Here is a 19,210-nt window from a genome sequence, read left to right on the forward strand (position 1 = left end):
TAACGTGGTGTAAATTTGCTGTTAAGCTTCTAAAATCTCCACTTTATAAACAGTATGTTTCTGAAAAGTAGAAATTGTGTTTCTAAACGAGTTCTGTTTCTAAACTAAACTTCCTATATTACACATTAGCCTTCATGAGGTAGTAAGTTGCTGAAGGGTTCTTTAATTCAAACTGCAAGTGGATATGCATGTGTATGTTCCAAGTAAGTTTCATTGCTTATATAGAGATAAGCTTCAGGCTCTGGTAGTGAGTAATATGAGTGAATAAAATGTCTGTAGTTACAGTTTATTTCATAATTGGACCAGAATTGATGAAATACATATTTAATAACAATAAGAAGTTCTTTTGTTTTGAATTGGTGCATTAAAGGGTGAGACTGATTCATAAATAAATATTATATGAGCTGCCCTGACCCCCAGTCTGTCTCCGTTCAGTAGTTTCAGAGTAGAGTGTTTCTGCTGCCTGCCTTCACTTATACTGCACATGTGAGTATTGCACTCCCAGCCTTTACTTCCCATCGTGGTAGTTGGCTAAAACAAGGAAGGCCACTCTTGTTAGTTTTTTCCTTTCTGAAGCATGATGAGCTATATTTTGAATTGATTTCCACAGCCACAATCTTGCTACTGATTTTTTTTCCATGTGAAGATAAAGAAAAATTTTCTTGCTGCTTTTTAGCATCTCTTTTGAATCAAAAACCTCTCAACAGCTTGGAAATGGAATGTTACGATTTCTGTTAAAGGCTGTATTTCTTAATAAACCTCTCCTAGGATATTATAAGCTTTCCCATCAACCATCTTCTCCCCCTTTTATTTTTGTTAGCTTCAGGTTCACAAATGTTTGGGGATTTTTTTAATAATTTAAAGCAAGTATTCTGACTTGTACCAGCTAAGCACTAAACAAGTACTGATGCCTGTGACAGCTTAGGACTCTAAACTTGAGTTGTTCTAACTTGGATTTAGTTTCTCTCATTCTTAATCTGCTACAAACTATGATTTTTCAGAAGTTTGGGGTTTTTTTAGCTCACAAGTGGGATACAGGTTTATTTTCCAGCTTACTCAAACTTATTCTTGTTTCCACAGTTTTTCTTAGGTTTTGGAGTGTATCTTTGTTTCAGTTCCAGTACAAGTAGTTCATAGAGATACTGACAGCTGTAGCAGTAGTTCTGTCTTAAAGAGGTTCCCTTCTTCTGTGGGTCTGAAAGGGAAATGGCTGTAGGCTTCCCCCAGTGTTGGCTTGTCAGAAGTCTACCCTCTATTTCCAGTACAGTCATGCTCTTCAGTTTGAAATTTGCCTTTTTTTTTTTTTTCTTCAGTATTACAACAGCAGCTGTTTGGTTGAGAAATATATGAAGAACATCATGTGGTGATTTTTACCCCTTAGGCACAATAATACTTACAAACAGAAGGTCCTCCTCCTTCCCTCAATACCATCACTTCTCCTTTAATAATGTTTCCTTCAGACTTGAAACATACATATAGATCATACGGATTTAGTTTTAAATGATTTTAACATTTTTGTAACTTAGCAGTATTGTTCTGTATTCCTGCTTGTGTTCCTCATTCAGAAAATGGTTACGTGCAGATCAAAGCAAGTTTTAAAACCCTCTTTGCAAAGTTAAGAGACCAGCAGTGGTGCCAGTTACTGTAAATGATCGTCCTGGGAGCAGCACTGTCCGGTTTTGGAGCTATGGCAGTTCTCAAATTAGAAAGCCTTCCAGGGCTGATCCAGTCAGTCAACAAGCTGTGACTGAGATTAAATGCCAGTGGGTGCTTCACACCCTGTATCTCTTCAGAAGAAAAAAGAACAAAATATACAGGTAAAGGAAAGAGTGTTCCCAGGAGGCCTGTATCTACAGAACTGCAAGAGTAGGTAATTTTTTAAACAGTAAAAAAAAAAAACCTAAAAACCACTTAATAGAGTTATACACATGTTACAGCAAAGAGATCAAACATCTGATTCAGGGTATTGTAATGTCTAGCTCACTAAATGTTATTCATCATTGAAAAGATGCTTTATCTTGGTTACAAGCTAGAACTGAGGTTCAGTTTTTAATAAGCTGCTTCTTCACAAGCCAACTAAAACTCTTCATAGAGGCTATTGGCTGAGCAATAGTTGGTACCAGTGGGGCTCACTGTTTCCCTGGATGTTTAACCCTGAAAGAAACTATAAAACTGTAAAACTAAAGACTGGAGATGGTGATACTTAAACAAGAAAAGCTGGAACCTACCTTCTTCCTGCCTCTGTGGGTGGTTTAACTTCTTTTCCCTTAGGACTGTTTTCTCTGTATCCTAAGTTTAAAAGTAAACCAGAAGAGTTCAAACTTCTCCTTTCCTTTTACTTTGTGTTCTGCCCAACTGGAATTTATTCTCAGTCTAGCAAATCAGTTCTGTTTATGAGAAGAGCTTTCTTGGTTGTTTTTTTTTTCCTTTACATAACAAAATACAAATAACATATTGTCACTTAATCTGTCAGTGTAAAAACTACCTAGAAATATAGTGAATGCCTTCAGTTTCTGTTACAGAAAGTTCTCCATTCTGGAATTCTTTGTCCTCCTGCTGTGAATCTTTGTGCATTTGGACACTCGGGTAGATGGACTCCAGTCATATTTTGCTACAGTTATAGAGGCTTCCTGAGTGAAAGATGAAGGAATTTTGTTAATAGGGACAGTTATGCATTTATTTATTTCACACACAGTAGTAGAAAGTAGTGTAGAGGCTACATACTGCACCGTACGTTCATTAAAGGGCTGCATCTAATCCTTAACCTTTAGTCTGAAATCTGCATAGAAGAAAAATCATATTGGACAACTTCTCTATAGCCACGAAGGAATGAACTGACTTAAGTGGTTTTAAATACTTTATTGTCACGTGAGTCTTAACAAAAAGCCTTCCAAACATTCTGTACATTTCAAACTGCAATATCCATTATATAAATGTGTAGAGATGCCATGATGTCTCTGTACAAAGATGTACAATATGTACAGTAACATTAAATGCAAGCTGTGCAAGGCAAAGCTTAGGCTTACACATTCGTGCCACTTGTTAAAAACAAGGCATAGACCCAAAGCTTTAGTCAGTTTATGTGCAACTAGTTCAGAAACAGGTAAATGTGTGTATATCAATATTAGAAAGGAGTAATTTGATTTGCATTCTCAGTTCAGCAAGAAAAACATGCAGCTGACTGGAAAAAAACAGTACATTCTTGTGAATTTCTAGCACTGCATCACTTCCAGAGGCTGAAATGTCTCTTTGGGATTCAGCTGCTACTTTTTGTTTGAGCTAAGACAGTGGCAGAAGATCGAAACTTGGGAAGATACAAACCAAATTTATTTTCTATACCGGCAAATGTAGCTGTAGCAAGTCTGTATCCACCGATGTGTTCAGGGTTAGCAGGAGGAAGATCCGAAATTCGAGTTTTCGGTGTAGGCTCTGATCCAGAAGGTTTGCTGTTCGAAGGAAGAAAATGAAAAAGCTTTTCCACTATTTAAAAAAGGTGGGGGTGGTTCACAGCGCTGCTTAATGGGCAAGTGAGAACAACTTTTAACTTCCTATGGTGCAGGTAAGAAGGACAAAATATCTTGCTACACTAGAAAGACAAATTTTATGGAATGTATTAAAATACATATATTTTTTAATCTCTTCACTTGTTTAGAAGTAGCATTAATTAAGCTCCACTCTGTTAATTACGAAAGGCTGAGGGACTTATTTGGCTCATACTACAACTGCTGCACAAAACCACCAACTTTAAGTGGTACCATGCTTGAAAAAGCAAGATTTTTTAACTTTGCAGATACTTATTGCAAGTTAAAAAGCAAATGTTTGACTTACAGGCCTCCAAAATCGACATAAAACCACCTCTGCAGAAGTTCGTAAGTGACCAAAGTAACGCCGAACTGGGGCGAAGATCTGAACACACGAGCTGTTGAGTATTGCAAGTTACAGTGTTAAACAAAAGGGGTTTTCTCAGGCGAGAAGCTGAGCATTTTGTAACAGAATGTTAAAGTTACATTGTTTGGAATCAGGCCTTCTAAATACTGCTCTAGAACAGCAGCAAGTACTAATTCGGACAAGTGGGGTCAGTCATGATATTCAACATGCATTTCTCACCTGCGGCTCCCTTCCAAAAAGCCGAAGGGCCTTCTTCCCTTAGAATCTTTCCAAAACAGTCAATAACTCCACTGTATGTTGTCTGACCGGCGCGAGCCGCCACTTGCAGTCTTGTCTTGATGACATCAGCAGGGGTTACCAAAGAAGCAGCAGGTACACCTTTTAGAAGAAAACCACATTTAATTTGCACAAAGATTCTTGTAAAAGATGAAACTCTTCTAACTGAAATATACAATGGCAAACTTGAATTTTTTTTTTGCAAGAATTGGACGTTACTAAAAATGCAAGTTCTTATACTTGAAGCTAATATAACTGTTGGTATTATCCTTCCATTTCTTCCAAGCTTAAAGGCTATAGCCAAGAGTAAAGAAAATAACAGTGAAATATTAACAGCAATTCTCTCAACATCCCATCAAGTAGATGAAGCATTTTTAAGCTCACACATATGTTATATATGAAATCAGAAAGGTCTGTCTATGACAAAACTCAGCTGTGCCACCTTACTTTACTTGCATAGTCCACAAAATACTTTGCAAAGTATACAGACAATTCACCTGAGAACTTGAATCCGATCCATCCACATGTTTAAGGTGTTAGTAAGGAAACTACTACTCGAAATACCGATTCTAAAGAATTATTTCTTTACTGCTGTTTGGGCTGTTTTGTAGAACAGATGCTGCTTGCTTCAATTAGGCAAGCCATGAAAAGACAGGACAAGGAAGGTGCTTTACAAGCCTACTTTGTACCAGCAGCATGATGTTAGCCAACTTCAATGGAAGAGCATATCTGCACTTCCAAGGCACCACTCTCAGCTTTCTATTCAAAGGAAAGGAGACAGTTTTCAGAAACGTACTCCACAGTAAAAACCTGTGTTATTTAAGGCATTTCTGAATACTTCTGAATACTGTAAAAATTCCATCCTCATGAAGAGGAACTGTTTTCTGACTCCTTTGGAATTTTGAATTTAATTTTGATTTTGTTGAACTTTTACTTCTGGTTAATATTGAAATAAAGGTATAATAAGTCACTGATTTTATTAGGGGATCGTACACTCACAAGTGTCACTGATAATTCAGAGTATGTTAAAATGAATGGGAACAATGTAGGTTAAGCCAACCATACGTAGATTTTCCCTTGCAAGCATGTATGTTCAGTGTGTGCTCTTCCCTGCTGCGCATGTGTAACAGGAACAGATGAAGCAATCAGGAGTTTGAAATGTGCATTTGGAAAGGCGGATTTCCTGTACAAGCTATAGAAACCAGGCCTATGAGATTTAAACAAATTTTTAATAGAGTTCATTACTTAGTGTCTGACTGACCCAGAAATACCAACTGAGCAAAGAGAAGCTGTGAAGTTCACAATCTAAAACTAAAAATGAGAAAGAAGTTGATAATATATGTATGTACTTCTGTGCGTGTAGCAAGACAGACACTTCTGCATTATGTGAGAGCAATCTGGGCTATAGCTCTGTTACTGGTTTCCCAGCTGGTCTCTCTCTTCCCTCTGACACTAGAAAAGACCCAACCGGCAAAAAGCAGGTGAAGCCAAGCTCTGCACCAAGTCACTATGGGACTCACACACAGGCTGCTCATGACTGACGAACATACACACAACTAATCCTCACAGCTGCAACCAGTAACAAAGGCCCATCCCACCCAAGGAAGTTTCTAAACTACACAGAAGACAACACTGACTGGTTCACAACTGAGAGGCTGCAGCCATCTGGAAGTGTTCAAGAACTGGAGATGTGGCACTAAGGAACGTGGTTAAAGGCATGGCAGGGATGGGTTGCAGTTAGAGGTCTTTTCCAACCCTAATGATTCCTACAGTTCTATGGTTTCCACACTGGTGATCTTAACAGGATCTGCCCTTCTGCATCCTCTTAAATAACCATCACTACAATTCCTATATCCAGTGTTTTACAATGCGTGCCAATCAGCAAAAGCAACTTACCCATCACCGTCACTTAATTCTGTTTTTATTGAACATTTTTTAGAAGCCTTTAAAATATTTTACATTTCACAATGTGATTCTTCAGCCTCAGCTTCTTTACAAACGAATGCCCTGTTTTTGGCAATTGCCTTTGAACTAAGTTTCCTCTCAGCTATTCAGGAATCCAAACCCAAGTAAGCCATTTTCTTCTTAGCTCTTACGGTATCTCATTTTATGTTCATCAAAGATTCAAATTAGCCTTCAACTCAGAGAGCACAGTAACAAGTAAAACCCCATTGAGACAGACAGATCAAATTTGACTACAAGTTGCTGAGCTGCATTACACTGTTTATCCACATTATGCAAATGTAATTAGCTCTCATCAAAATTACATCGCCTCCCACTAAGGATAACAGTGATCAAATTTAGATTAAATCAGACACAATAGTACCATACCCTTCCTTTATATGGGGCTACCGAATGAATATTAAATATTACTTACTGAAAGAAAAAAATTACCTGCAATGGCTCCAGCTGCAAGGAGATTAAGCCCTCCCACATGGCCATTTTCATCAGCGAGCATCAGTTTGCTATGAGCATAAACAGGAAAGTAGATTGCAGAAAAGGGAATGTCTCTGAGGAAACAAGCTTTGGCACCCTGTCATGCAGAAAACAGATGTAATAAAAATAAATTTTGTAAATAAGGTTAAAATTGATATTCAGAGCCCAGGAAGCATCAGCTCTCTTGATCTACCAGGTAAACAACACAGAAAATAAACTAATTCAGGGAACAGAAGATGTGGAATTGAACTCAAAAACTAAAGCAGGCTTCTAGAGTAAGGATGATTCAAGGTTCACATATAAGTTTATTAAGCACTATGCAACAATAATTCTGACATCAGTACCTAGGATAACTACCTTTTATATTTGATGTGTCCAAACACAACAGAGAAAGCAACAAGGTCCGTCCTGATGTCTTTCTCACAATGACCCACAACCACAGAAGCAGTGAGATAAGTCCTTGCATGCCATTCTTTCCATCAAACTCAAAATCATCACTAAAATACCATTTAGGTTTGTAACACCTCATACTGCTCTGCACAGATGATCACATAGTTGAGTAAGTAAGCTGCACCAAAAAGGGAAACCACTGCAAAATGGGAGGCTTTCAGTGAGGAGAACACACTGTAAGAAGCAGCTCCTGGCAAAAACATGGCACAAAACAATGCCTTAAAAGAAGTCTGTACGCTGTAAAAACAGTGGGACACTCCTAACAAAATATTATTTATTTAATTTATTATTTTTTTTTATTATTATTTAATTTATTTATTTTTATTTATTAAATTATTTATTAAATTATTTATTAAATTTTATTTATTAAATTTATTATTTAATATTATTCTTTTGGTAACTCCAGTCATCAGTCTTTTACTAACTGAAAAATAACTCCTTCAGTGCAAAGCTCAAACAACCAACAAAATGTCAAAAATCTCATCCACATACCCTGAAAGCATGCATGTTACAAAAATAACCTCCTTTCCAAATGAGAACTCTGGTACCCTATACTCCAGGCAGCAGCCTCCACACAACGGGCCCAGCTGAGACCTGTCCCCCTCCGCAGTGAGATGTAGTGGAACAGCAGGAACAGCACCTGTTACAAACCCTGTGTGGCTGAAGCAGGACTCCAGTACAGAGAATCTCGTGCCCTCAGTCATTTCCATGCAGATAGTTTATGCTCTAAATGTGTTTGTGCAATTACTCACAAAAGATAATGCAATCCTAATTTCTGAAGAATTTTTAGTAAGCTCAGTTGTTGAATTACTACAAAGAGAAATGATAACTTTGTCCCATGTATCAAAACATCTGTGATCTTTGGGAAATGTAATGGTTGTTAATCTGATGTATTGAATTCAAAGCAAAAGCTTCAGCTCCAGAAATAAATTTGCACATTTCTATACTATTATTACAGGCCTATGACAAATCACGTAAGCAATGTTTTGTAAGTGCACAGATAATACAAGTGCTGAATTTGTGTATTACCCCTTGTGCTGGCAGAAGATTCAGCAAGAAATACTATTCCTTGTTTAAGAAAACTAATAGCTTCTGCTCCATTACATCTGATCTGTAATAATGGTAGTAAGTGTACCTGCAGGGAAGGAATCTGTTGACTGGCACTCTGCTGAAGTACAGTATAGTATGGGCTTTTTTTAAAGTGGAATTTGTTATTGACAAATCCCACCATTTAACTTCTTAAAAATCTGAATCCTGCTAAACTGCACCACTGTTTCGCTGCCATCAAATTATTAAGACAAAGAGAATATCCTGCTGTAAAGATAACAATAGAGATAACGGAGATTCAAAATAAATGTAAGAAAAACACACAGGAAAGGTAAAGAAACTTCTCACAAAACCCCACCAAATGAAATTATCAGTACTGGAAGCCAGCAGGTCTGCAATACAGGACTCCCTGTAGCTCGGTATAAAAGCCCAGAGGACAGAAAGGGGGAGTACTTTTATGTATCCCACTGCCATTAATATAGAAGTGGGTTTTCTTCAGTTTTCCATGGTGGGGCTGCCCTGCAGGAAGAAATTGGTTCTAAATTCAAAAGGTTTCTTTTGTTTTTAACACAGTCTTTGTTTCAACACTGTAAAAGTTTAACATAAAATGGGTTAGCAGAGCTATAAAGAAACCACTTAGAGCAGAAACACATACCTTATAGAGACCAAGAAGGCCTAAATCTTTCATGACAGAGAGGGCACTGACTCTGGGTCCTGTAGTAATTTCTCCCGCTACCTGCAGCCGAATCTTTACAATTTCCAGTGGATTAGTGAAGATGACCTGGGAAGCTCCTGCCTGCAAACCCAAAGAAAAAGAAAGCAAATTGCATTATTGGAGCATGTGGTGACATGCTGACTTTGCAAGGTGCAGAGTACCTTCACCTCTCAATGCACTGGCTCATATTCTCAAATAAAAACCCACGAGTGAGAGCTAATAAAGCACTTGTCTGGAGGTTAAAAGCCCACATCAGAAATCATGGTTATGTACAGAATTCTGATTCACACAGATTCTTACATTCATATGTTTATATTCCACTGAAGTGGATTGATTTGGTTTCCCTCTGCAATTCTCTTTCACATCACTTCCTAAAAGTCATGAGACTGCACAAAAATCTATCAGCTACTGCACTAAACACTACCCTACAACAATGATTAGACTTGCACTGATAGGGCATCAAACACTTACAAAGAAGACCTTATGTTTATTTAATAATAATCCATCACCAATGCGTAGACATGCTATTAGCATTTAGTGGTGTTGCTGTTCATAAAGTAAATTTGCATTTAATGGTGTAATTTTAAATAATTAGAAAAGGTGTTTGGAGTTTTGTTTAGTAGGCCATAATTCTCCTAATTGGAAACAAAATATAAAATTTAAATAGGAGGAGTAACATTTGAAATTATGATACCAGATACAAACAGGAGCCCTATCTTTCTCGGAGCGGAGCATGGCATTCCGCATGCAGTCCTGTTAGAAGGACTGAAGAACTGCCTTGGCTTCCTTCTTCCTAGCAATGGAGTTGCAGAGCACCTTTAAATTCTGCACTTCAACCAACGACTTCCAAAGAAGTACGTTTCAGTTTCCATCTGGCAGTTTCGGGAGCACCTATTTAACATGACGTGAACAGATTTCTCTTTGGTACACTGTGGGTAAATATTACACTTGAAATCTGGAGAAGTGGTTCAGCACAAAACAGATGAATTTTACTAAACTTTCTTCTTCCCCTTCTTTCTGGACCCTCTTTGTCCATTTAAGAACTGTTCTCTAAAATGCAGCCACCTGAATACAACCAACTTCAAAAAGCATTTCTTCCCCATTTGAAAGCCCCTCGTGGTCTTGATCTACTCAGTCAACCCATCACACTTGACTGAAGAAAAAGATGCACAATATCTGTAATTAATGCTTCTTTTTTCCACTTCTAGGTTGCCCATGAAGGAAACTGGCTTTGTAAAACTGAGGGCATGTGCAGAAAAAAAATAAAAATTAAGAAAAAAATCATTGGTCAGTTCACTATCCCGCCTCCTGGTGTTCCCTAATTGATTCAGAACTAATTAACACTAATCCTTTCTGTTATGTCTCTGCTATAGCACATCTTCTGCACTGCAGCAACAGGCAGAACTGAGGTTTGCCTGGGAGCACATCTTAGAAGCTGGAAACTTATTTTAGATTTGAGAAAAGGACCTCGATATCTCTTACAGAGAACGAGGAACACTCTGAGCACTCTGGTACTGGCTGTGCGATGGAGGTCTCAAAATCTGCACTCATCAAGTGTAAGATACCTCAGTCAGTACGGACATTCGAAATCCTTGACCCAAAGAGTGGCAGATCAACCTCTGCTTTTGATGAACTATCTTTACTGCAACTGTCTGGAAGACCGTTGGGAATTCCCAGACTGGACAAACTGACCCCATCTTCTCTGTTTCCTGGACTTAATGCATAATCTTTTCTCAGTTCCCTGACACCACTCACATCCGAAACTGTTCTTCAAACCTTATTTACTTCCCATGTTACCTTTTCATTTCCAGTTAGTACAGATCTATGTGTGTAAGAAGAAATGGCCGTCCCACTTGGAAAAATTTCAATACAAATAAACACATAATTCTCATCTGGCAAGTTCTGTTAAACAATAACCAATGTTTTTTTTCCACATTACATTAAACAGAAAAACAATTTCCACTGTTTATAGTTTCCTTACATTCTTTTTTATACTTTGGATAAAACATAAATCAGAATACTCTTACTACATAATACAGTACATCATAAAAGTTTATTTGCTACCTGCCTATTTAATATGCATTCTTTATTTAAATACATGAAATTCAATTATTTTTTATTTTTAATCTGTTGCAAATTAGCCAAAATAACTCTTCCTATTTGCCTAACACCCACCAAAGAAACACAAATAGGCCAATTGGTAAACATCTCTATTTCTGCCCAGAATTCAAGCTTCCTGCAATTTAGCCTCCTCCTCCCTTAGGTGCACAACTGCCTCCCTCTTCTGCTCTCAGCCCATTCTCATGCACGAATGAACAGATAAGACTCTAAACAGAACTTTTTTCATATTTTAGTAGTAGTACTGAAGTGTTACCAATTTTATGCTGTCAATAGAGAATTACATATAACAATATTAAATGACTTGATAAGCAGATGACTGAGTAAAAGAAAAAATAAATAAGAAAAACCCTCCTAACTTATCAGTAGAAAACCTCTTAGAAAGCTCTTCAGTTGTTTTGAACATTGTGTATTCGGCGCTGACAAACTTCTCACATCCAGCTTTCTTCAAGAGCAGTAACCATCCAGACACACATTGAAACGCTGCCTGTCAGCAATACAGGCTCCTGCCCAAGCCTCACCCTTTCATACGGTTATGTCTGGAGCAAACTTTTCTGCACAGGAACAACTCAATTCACATAAAGGTCTACACCAAATTCAGCTTTGGGAACGAATGAGATCCCTATCACATCATACGTACAGATAACATACAGCACAAGAAAAACCACTTTTACTGTGTGCTTTTTAAGAAGTGAATGGGAGGGCTGTTGATTTTGTTTTGTTTTTAAGAAAATGTTTCTGTGTCTGATGAAGAATGAGGTGGAGGAAAGGCATTGCCTGGGTTCCCCAGCAGCACAGGAAGTGCCTCAGAAGGGGATGCAGAAGAGAAAGACACAAAGGCTCTCAAACCAAAAACAAACTGGCGGTGTGCAGAGTTGCAATACAAATCTCCCTGCTTATGTGCAAATCATTGGCAGTCACCATCATTCATTCTCAAAGTACCTTATTTCAGCTGTCAGCTATGTTTTTTAAATACACGTGCAGACATATACACACACTACGGTCCTTGAATTTCTTTCACAGAAGGTGAACTAAATCTAGATTTCTTCCTCAAGAAAATCTTCTTTCACTTTTAAATTACAACAGACACTTAAAAAAAGGTTGACAAATTTGTTTCTGAATGGAGGTTATTCATACACATCAAAAATACCAGTAATAAAAGCTTCTACTTAACCTTAATGTCATGTAAAATAACTCTGCAAGGAGCAAATAAAGGAACTAAATCTGACAGCAAAGGTTATGAGAGAAAAGATGTAGTTTGAGATCCCACAGCAAACGCCTCATGACATGCCAAAGGCTGAAGGAAATACACAAATGACCCTGCAACATGAGACCTCTTGCCCTTTCCAATTCCACCCAGAGGCATATGCTACAAAGGGGGAGAGGCCTATTTTGAGCCCTTCCTTCCTTCCTTTCTGAAACCGCCACATCCTGGACCACAACCATACTCTATAGAAGCAATTAAAGTAAGACACTGCTTAAAACAGACTACTTCAAACACATCCAAAGAACTTGCACTTCTTTCTCAAGGACAAACTTCCATAGCTCATGCACCCACAGTAAACTCACCGTCTCTTTTACTAAACAGTACATTTCTCTGTAAGTTTAAATGTCTGCAACAGAAGGCAAAGCAGCAACATTTAATTCTTCTCCTAACTTTACCTGCCTAAAGCATATGAAAAGATGTACAGTATCTATCTTCAAGACTTTGAAGAGCAGCATCCTGACAAGTAAATTCTGGGACCTCTTTCTATATGTATAGGCAAACACACACACATCTCCCACTCCTAATCACCAACAGATGCACTGCCTACACCTTCAAGAAGAGTTCTTAGTCCTTTTCCTTCTGGCACCTCACCTCACATCCTGCAGCACAAATCGGAAACGTCTTTCACATTAAATGGAATTCATCCACTTGAAACGTTAAGCCCCACGTACACTCCCATTGATGGAAAAATCTATTTTTTCCAATGTAAATCATAGGAACTGCAGCTCAAAATTACAGCATTTTCATCTACTGTGGCAGTACTTACGAATCACTTTTACAACATCAGATGTCAACTTATATGGCTCAACTGAGGATGAACAGTTGCCCTACAGCATCTAGCCTAACATGGATCACGCAGGTGAGTTTCTTTGAGTAGCACTATCCATACTAGGTACGAGTTTTCTGTTTCCCCAGCTCGTCAGGATACAGGAAAGCATCACCAAAGCCCAACTCAGTCTCCCTGCTACCTAACAGTAGTTGAAAACTCCAGAGGCAGAAATGCTAATCACTAAATTACACTGAAGTTCAATTAATTACAGTAACAGTAGGGAAAGAAGTTGTTTTATCTGTACACGTGGAAGTGTGGATAGTGCTGCTACTGATTAAGAAACCAGCAAACTCTCAGGAAGGTAGGAAGATGGGATATCAGTTTCATCCATCAGTGACCAAAACCCTTTCCTTGACAGGTATGACCTGACTGGTGTAACTGAGCTGCCCCACGCAGTTGTTTTGCAGACTTCCAATACAGACACAACTTGAGAGCAGCTGGGAATATTTGGGCTTTGACAGAGCAGATCCTGCACTCCCCAATGGCATTTACATTGCCCAGAGGCTAGCAGGTACATTTCAAGAAACACGGGGCACTGGCTGACTGCGGGGGGTCCCTGCCCTGCAGTAAGGAAGGAAGACTGGCAGGCAGCTGACCGTAATAAATAGGCCAGTGCTTGGGTGGATGTCTCTGGTAACAGCTATGAGATTTATGATTTTCCCTTTTACTGAGGATAGGAGTTTATTCCAAAATCTTACAGCAGTTGAGAAAAAAATAATATCTTCCTAATGCAGATGCTGATTGTGTTGGTTGCCCCTTTGCAGGATGATACAGTACTTCTTGCAGAGCTGAGGATGCTGAGCGCCATACACAGGTTGCCTGGAAGCACTGCCATCCTAACATCAAAGGTTTTAGCTGTCCTCATTTGTGGGTCTTACAGGACTGTAATACCACAAGTAGGCTTTGATACAGCAGTGCCATCCAGAGAGGAGAATTTGCTAGGTCTGCTGCACTACTTTCATTGCTGTTTCTGCCTCCTCACCACAATTTTGTTGATTCCTGACTGTGGACAGTGTTGCACACAATGTGCTTCTGCACTGCTTGCAAGCAGGTAGGTGTGGAAGGTTTCTGCTCACACAAAACACCTAAAAAACAGCTTGCTCATCCATTACACATAGAAATGGTGAAAAGGAACATTACTGCTGTTAATCAGGAGAAGAGTCAATGCTAAACACAGACAAGTGAGGGTCAAAGGTAGTAAGAACATCTCTGAGAGCTACACATAGGTATAATAACCTATTTTTTCTGAGGTTATAAGGAGGTGAAAAGCACTTTTTGAATGCATTCTTTTTATAATATACTATCAGCATAACAACATATCCCATCTTTCTATCTACTTGAGAGTTTGCTGATTTATTAACATTTGTCAAGACATTTTTAAGAAGCCACAAGCTACCTAAATCCAGATGGTAGAAACAATTTTGGATAGATGAAAGCCAAACAATGTCATGGTAACTCATAATTTTGGGCTAACATAGAGAGAAGGAATAGAATTGTGGAAAGATGAGGAAGAAAAGTAGTATCTCCAGAAGAGAAAGTTTGTCCGCCCCAGCACATAGAAAGGGATTAAGGTTGCTAGTGGCAGTTCCTGCATGTAACTGTTGATTATCTCATAATATTTTGTAAAAAAGCAGAACACAATGAACACAGTAAATGAGAAGATCAACACTATTTCCAAGCAAGTCAATATGAAAAAAAAGCTGTCAAACTGAGGATGAAAAAGCTGAGGAGAAAGAGGACAGAAACAATTATGTTGCTACTGTTTCAGTTAATTAATCCTTTCAGACATTTAGAATAAGCTTTATGTGCTTCATATTAATGATTCCAGTATTTAGGAAGAAGTGAAATAGCTAAAATGACATTTAAAAAAAAATCAGTGCAAATAGGAAAGTCATCAGCTGGTAAGATTATTGGATAATCCAAACAAGGCTGCAAAGAAATTAAAACAACCATGAGGTTGCTAAACTGTGCCCAGCATCTGCCCTACAGAAGCCAACTTTATCTAAAATACTCCCAGCTAGAACAAAAAAAGTATTCCCATCTACTCTGAATCTAGCAGAGGGCCACAAAGATGATAAAGGGCCTGGATCATCTCCTGTATGAGAAAAGGCTGAGTAACCTGCGTGTGTTCAGCCTGGGGAAAAGACTGAGTGAGAGATCTGATCAATGTTAATAAATATCTAAAGGGAGGTGGGAGGCAAATAGATGAGGGCAGGCTCTTCTTGGTGATGCACAATAATAGGACAAGGAGCAGTGGCCTAAAATTTGAACACAGAAAGTTCCATACAAACCGCAGAAGAATTTCTTTATGGTCAGGGTGATAGAGCACTGGAACCGGCTGCCCAGGGAGGATGTGGAGCCTCCACTTGTGGAGATATTCAAGACCCGTCTGGAAGCCTACCTGTGTGGCCTACTGTAGGGCATTTGCTTTAGCAGGGGTTGGACTCAATCTCTTGAGTTCCCCTTCCAACCCCTGCAATTCTGTGATAATTTTGGAAGACAATACCAGCTACAACAATCAGCTCGTAGAAAGGGTTGTGTCTGGACAGCTTATCTGAAACTAAAATTTCTCCCTGATTTTTGTACGTTCACTACAGTAAGACAATAAAAATGTATTTTGAAAAAGGAGTACCTATCAAGAAGCAGAAAAGCCTGTAAAGTCGATGATGTTTAGTATTATAATTTCAGTATAAAATAATGTAAAAATAGTAACTGAGTATGAGATGTTTGATTTAAACAGTGGATTTAAACATAACAGAGAGAAGAATACTAATGAATTGTATTTGCTTCTGTTATAAATGATCTGTATGTGCTTTCCAGAAGAAAGGTTAGTCTTTTGCTAGCTATACATCACAGCTGCTTTCTCACATTTCTCAGAAAATAAACTTTGTACACTGACAGGTGAAGACTCAAGCATGTACCAGGCTGCCAAATTCAATCAGGCAGAACTATAAGCAGCCTCCCTTCAGGGCTGCTTCTTTGAATTAAAAGTTTGCAGAGGTCAACAACCTTTCTGCCCCAGGTTTGTTGTAAGCTGAGGAGGTTTTTTACCAGCTTGTCAGCCTACTCAACTGGAAGTTATTAGTGTTCCCTTCTACAAAAGGAAACCAACTGAAGATTTAAACATTTTGTAGGGTTAACAACTCTTGGTGAATCTCACAAATGAAATTAGCCAATGTGTTAAAAAAAAAAACAACCAAAAAACCTATCATTAATACCAATTCCAATCATTTACAGCTTGCTTGGAGATCGACTGAATTAGAGTTCTCAATCTCAATGAAAACATTATTTGTTTTTACCTTCATTTACACGACGGATGTAGTCAGCATCTACCTGGCCTTTAACCTTGCTGGGAGAACAAAGATGCTGTAAATCTGCTTTTAAGAAGTTAAAGAAAGATTCTGATAAAAAACTGATGGTGTTACAATAAGGAGGAAAAAAAATAAATAAATTTAAGTTTCAAGATGTCCACTCAATGAAACATATTTTTCAAATACTCCTTATATTCATATTCTTACCTTCCTGGTGTTTTTCTAGTATTGCAAATATATATATATATATATATATATATATATATAAAAATAAATGAAAAAGCGCCAACAATCCATGGTCAAGATGAAGTAGATGGAAATATAAGTCAACTTTGCTATTTCTCATTCTACTGCCTTCAAACTTCCAAGGAATGGAAACCCCTTATTAGTTTAAATAAAATTCAGTATCTCAGAGATAAAATGTCTGCTCTGATGATAGATGCTAAGATTATACGTACACATTACTACATAGCATAAACATGGCATTTACTACCTTCAAAAACAAGCAAAAAGTGTCAATTATTCCCCACAGTATTCCCCACAAAGCTTTCACAGGCAGTTGATGACTTGCAGACACAACGATGACCTCACTTCAATCACATATATGCTACCTTTATATGAAGTAGCCACCTTTATACGAAGTAACTTAAACTAAAAATTCACTCAAACTTGTTATCGAAAGCTAAGACTACATCATTCAGTTTTCTCACATTTTCACAAATAAACAAGAGAATCACACATGGCAGGTTAAAGAGTGTTTCTTTTCCTTTGAAAACTTCATGAACAAACAGTTGCTTTTTTCTGTCTACCCTTTTTTTTTTTTTTTTTTCCCTTCTGGAAGCAAACTCGTGATTCCCATAATCCATTCATGAGGACTAACTATCTCTCTGCAAACTAACCCTGAACATCATCCTAAGCAAAAGTACAGAATGTAGTCGCACAGAAGCTTCTTCTGTAAATACAAACACCACAAAATAAAAGCTATGTAGTAGGCCAGAAGTTGTTAAAACACATAATTCCAAGGGAACTCAGAATTATGCAGCTTGCCCAAAGAGAAAAAGTTCTTTTCCAGTTTTTGTAAATTAGAAAAAAAAAAAGTTACATTCAAGTGAGCAAAGCACACACATAACTGTCATTTCAACTGTACTGCACATTACTGAGAATGCATTATTCCTAGGAACAAACAGTACAGGATAGATACTTACACAGCCTCCAGCAAGGATCTCTGCAGGGAGTGGAATGGAACCATCTCTCTTAGTAAATTTGTCTCTGACAAAGTCATTAACCTAATGAAGATACAACACGTTACACACAATTTAAAGGTATCCTTCCTCCTTATTAACCTATATCAAGTACATCTGTAACCATATTTGTTAGAGTGCTTGTAAGTGGTCATCTTTCACACATTTTAGGAAACAAATCCTGTGTTTGTTAACAAACAAAAAGATGTCAGGAAAAAAAAAAGATACGTACAGTTAGCTTAATAGCCTTTTCTGGAGCAACACCTATCAGCTGTGGTAACAAGCCTATAGAAACAAAGACATCATAAGGCAACATTATCTTCCTAATAAAGAAACCAGTATTTTATAAGAGCTCTACAGAAATGTCTTTCTGCGCATGGCATTTCCTTTGAAGTGGGTGGCAGTTACCCCAGGAGGTCGATGGCATTTATGCATGTGTGGCTGCTACAGCACTGGATATTCATACCTATAGGATTTTACAATAAGATTTCTGTTGAAAATGGTAATGAAAAGGGTGAACGTGGCCACATTCCACAACCAAATCAAGTCTGATACAGTTGCTGTACAGAAAAAAATAAGAAAAAAAAAAGACTGAATGTACCTCACCATATGTCTACTTACATAAGAATTAATTTGACTTTATTTTTTTAGCCCCTTAATATGATTTTCCCATAAATCTTAAAATTAAAACAGGAGATTAATTATGAGAGATACACACAACTATGATAAATTATGAACTAACCTCTACCACTAACCTGAGATTTCTCAAGGCTCCAGTCAACTAATGATGTAAAGGATTTTCATTAGTTGAGTCCAACATAAACTTCTTTAAACTCTCTTACAATTAATTATTTTACTTTTTTTTTTTTTTTTTTAATCTTGCCAAGAGGAAGTATCAGTTGGCAGAAACCAATTTTGAAAGACTCTTCCTCTACTACCAAAATGAACAGTCTTTTCAAAGAAGTAGATGCACTTTTCATGGAGCTAATAGGTTTAAGAAAAAAAAAAAAAAAGACAAATCAGTAGGTGGCAGTCTCAACTTCCTAACATAGAAGATCATATCAGCATCTGTTGTCTTTCAATTCACTTTCTCCATAGTAATCCTGGTATTACATATAAAATCATAAAAGTTAAAGTGTTTATCTTTATTATAAGTGCTCATTTCCATGGTTAGGGAATATCAATTAGTTAGAAGTTCTTGCCAATTAACAAATAAAGAAATCCCATACTAAAAATATCAAACATCAAATGACATCAACAAAACTATGATGATGCAGCTTCCCACTCTACCTTAAGTGAAAATGATGGCTAAAATTCATAAAAGAATCTTCAAAATTCCCCAAAGTACTTAAGTCTGTAAATTTTTATAGTACTTCCCTAAAAGGAGCTCAGAGCAAAGGTACCAAAATAGAAAGTGCAGCACTTAATATATGCAGTGCAGTGTTTTCTTCCAACACAGTGCCTTCTGTGTGATGTACTGACTTACTGTGCAGGGGAAAGGTAGTTATTAAATACAAAAAAGGTTGACAATAACAAAAAGAAATATGCCCTCCCAGCCTGAATCTCTGATCTACCACAAAAAGAAATCCAGCTCTGCTGTGCCTGTACTTCGGGGGGGTGAGGGGAGGCAAA

The 19,210-nt window shown here is 37.7% G+C and overlaps 1 protein-coding gene across 4 annotated transcripts in view; it reads right to left on the reverse strand.

Annotated features, from left to right (window-relative positions):
• Positions 1 to 2,412: 2,412 nt before the first annotated feature.
• SLC25A12 (solute carrier family 25 member 12) overlaps positions 2,413 to 19,210 on the reverse strand; it is a 46,538-nt gene continuing 29,740 nt past the window's right edge. For all 4 annotated transcript variants that reach the window (XM_052674652.1, XM_052674649.1, XM_052674651.1 and 1 more), the window contains 7 exons: positions 17,811 to 17,863; positions 17,543 to 17,623; positions 8,753 to 8,893; positions 6,559 to 6,697; positions 4,108 to 4,266; positions 3,829 to 3,919; positions 2,413 to 3,446 (listed from right to left, as the gene is read on the reverse strand). In XM_052674652.1, the coding sequence (XP_052530612.1) occupies positions 3,257 to 3,446; positions 3,829 to 3,919; positions 4,108 to 4,266; positions 6,559 to 6,697; positions 8,753 to 8,893; positions 17,543 to 17,623; positions 17,811 to 17,863 (854 nt within the window). In that variant the 3' untranslated portion in view covers positions 2,413 to 3,256. The remainder of the gene's footprint in view (positions 3,447 to 3,828; positions 3,920 to 4,107; positions 4,267 to 6,558; positions 6,698 to 8,752; positions 8,894 to 17,542; positions 17,624 to 17,810; positions 17,864 to 19,210) is intronic.

The sequence above is a fragment of the Tympanuchus pallidicinctus genome, unplaced genomic scaffold (genome assembly GCF_026119805.1).
Source record: "Tympanuchus pallidicinctus isolate F22 unplaced genomic scaffold, pur_lepc_1.0 scaffold15, whole genome shotgun sequence".
Taxonomy (NCBI): Eukaryota; Metazoa; Chordata; class Aves; order Galliformes; family Phasianidae; genus Tympanuchus; species Tympanuchus pallidicinctus.